The sequence below is a fragment of the Diaphorina citri genome, unplaced genomic scaffold, assembly GCF_000475195.1.
Source record: "Diaphorina citri unplaced genomic scaffold, Diaci psyllid genome assembly version 1.1 scaffold1842, whole genome shotgun sequence".
Classification (NCBI taxonomy): Eukaryota; Metazoa; Arthropoda; class Insecta; order Hemiptera; family Psyllidae; genus Diaphorina; species Diaphorina citri.
Window position 1 is genome coordinate 43,173 of NW_007379268.1, and position 2,433 is coordinate 45,605.

General features: G+C 37.4%; 1 protein-coding gene across 1 annotated transcript in view; it reads right to left on the minus strand.

Annotated features, from left to right (window-relative positions):
* Nucleotides 1-2,028, minus strand: part of LOC103517424 (protein suppressor of white apricot) — a gene marked incomplete at its 3' end in the record, with an annotated part of 5,139 nt that extends 3,111 nt beyond the window's left edge. Inside the window, exon 1 of the mRNA XM_008482458.2 lies at nucleotides 1,688-2,028. Coding sequence (XP_008480680.2) covers nucleotides 1,688-1,707 — 20 coding nt within the window. The remainder of the gene's footprint in view (nucleotides 1-1,687) is intronic.
* Nucleotides 2,029-2,433: the final 405 nt, after the last annotated feature.

A 2,433-nucleotide genomic window follows, 5' to 3' on the forward strand; every position in this document is an offset into this window, starting at 1 on the left:
GTTTTTTTTTTTTTTTTTTTTTTTTTTTTTTTTTTAGAAAAATTATTGTAACTTGTAACCGGTTTGTCCACTTTTGATGAAATTTGACAAACGTGTTCAACATATAGAGGAAATTTTCTTCTTGAATTTGAAACCGATCAACCCTTAGAGTACCCGAGGAAAAAAAAATTGAAAAAAAAGGTACCCTTTGTGTATCATTTAACCGTAAATGACATATGAGTACAGGGTGTTCACTAACACATAGTTATCTCAACATCTCTACTACAGGGCATTCCCGAATTTTAGCAACATTCAAGTTGCCTGGAAGACGATATCTCATCCTGTAGTCTTGAGCCACATTGCATATCTGAAAGAGAAAATGAAAAATGATTGCTTGAATTAATTTTATTTTGGCAGTAGCTTATATGGGTTAAAAAAATGTCAAATAAAGGAATTTAAATCATCATTCTATCACTATAATTTTTGTTGCGTTTTAAAACAATATTCCCTTTAACAAACTATAGTTAAAAATAAATGTATTTTAGAGTTTGTGTTTTACCCCGGAATTTCATCTGTGTACAGAACTGCAGGAAATGAAAAAAGATACTTTCTATTCGATTTGAAACTGTCTGGCTGGGGGAGAACAGCTATTCCTAACCATCAGTTAAGTTAGAAGATGAATTTCTCCAACGGTTCTCCTCACGATAACCGTGGTTCAAAAGCCATTGCTCCAGCGACACTAGGAATATGAGTATTCAACAGCCCTTTGAACTCATTGGCAAGGTGAACACTGAGTATGCAGGTATTCCAAGTTTGGTTGTTGTGTGAAAACACCTCAAGGAAAAGACTGGAGAGGTGGAAAAGCTACGTGCTCAGTACGGATATACTTGTGTATACAGTGTGTGATGTTAAAGATCGAAACTACTGAAACTAGAAAATTCGGGGGTAAGTACCTAGGAAGATGGAAAAAATCCAAAAGGAAAATTGGAAAAAATAGGTAGAAACTAAAACACTAAAACTAGAAAATCAGAAAAACAGTTTTATTTTTCCTCTGTGGGATTTTCCAAATTTTTCCCCTGGGGAAAATTTCCCTCTTTTTGTAATGATGTGAAGTGAGCAACGGTTCTAAACGTTTTCCCCAACATTAAGCGGCCGGTGTTGCCGGCGCGCTGGTCAAGGAGGTAATGAACAGTGGACACAAAACTGAAGCATGAAAAAGTGCAGCCACATTTTTTTTTTTTTTTTTTTCAGTTTTAACTAGTAATATCTTTCTTCATCACACATTTGCTCAACCCTACGTTCTTCATTCGTTAGAGACATCATGGAATCGTAACCTCCGGGAAGAGGTTCATGTTGCTTTAAATCGTACAGAGCTCCTCGTCCATCATATCTGAAAGATGGGTATTAATCTAGATTGATTGATGGTTTTACTGTATAACAAGGGGTTTCTTTTTTTTTTCTAAGCAGGCCCTTTCAAAAGTGGAAAATCACATGTCCCCCTTACAAGCACATTCCTACAATAAAAGATGGGTTAAGCTTATATGAATCTACTAATCAATATACAAACCTGTCAATTTTGATGCTATCATCTCCCATCCAAGGAATCAGGTGTTTTCCCTGATCAATGTACAGAGCTTTTTCATCGTCCCGGAACAATTTACACGAGTATCCAAATATGAGTAGCTCGGCAACATTTGGCTCTGCTCGCCTGGATTTGTTGTGAGCCATTGCTCCAGCGACACTAGGAATATGAGTATTCAACAGTCCTTTGAACTCATTGGCAAGGTGAACACTGAGTATGCAGGTATTCAAAGTTTGGTTGTTGTGTGAAAACACCTCAAGGAAAAGACTGGAGAAGTTTAAGAGCTAGGAGCTACGTGCTCAGTACGGATATACTTGTGTATACAGTGTGTGATGTTAAAGAACGAAACTACTGAAACTAGAAAATTCTCGGGGGTACCTAAGTAGGAAGATGGAAAAAGGAAAAATCCAAACCCAAAACTCAAAAGGAAAATTAGAAAATCAGAAACCAGAAAGCCAGAAACTCAGTTTTATTTTTTTCTGTGGGATTTTTCAAATTTTCCCCTGGGGAAAATTTCCCTCTTTTTGTAATGATGTGAAGTGAGCAACAGTTTGAAACGTTTTCCCCAACCTTGCGGCCGGTGTTGCCGGCGCGCCGGTCAAGGAGGTAATGAACAGTGGATACAAAACTGAAGCATGAAAAAGTGCAGCCACATTTTTTTTTTTTTTTTCAAAGTTCCATGTCCATTACTGGACGTTGGCGATCAAATAGATCAGTTGCGCTTACTTGGGTGGTGTTTGAAAGTCATAGAGCAGGAAAAATGAGGACCAACAGAATTTTTCTTTTTCTTCTACGACTTCTAGATCCCGAGATAAATCGATTAAAAAAATACCGGTAAATCGTAAACTTTGACGTCACGGCATACGCTCCCG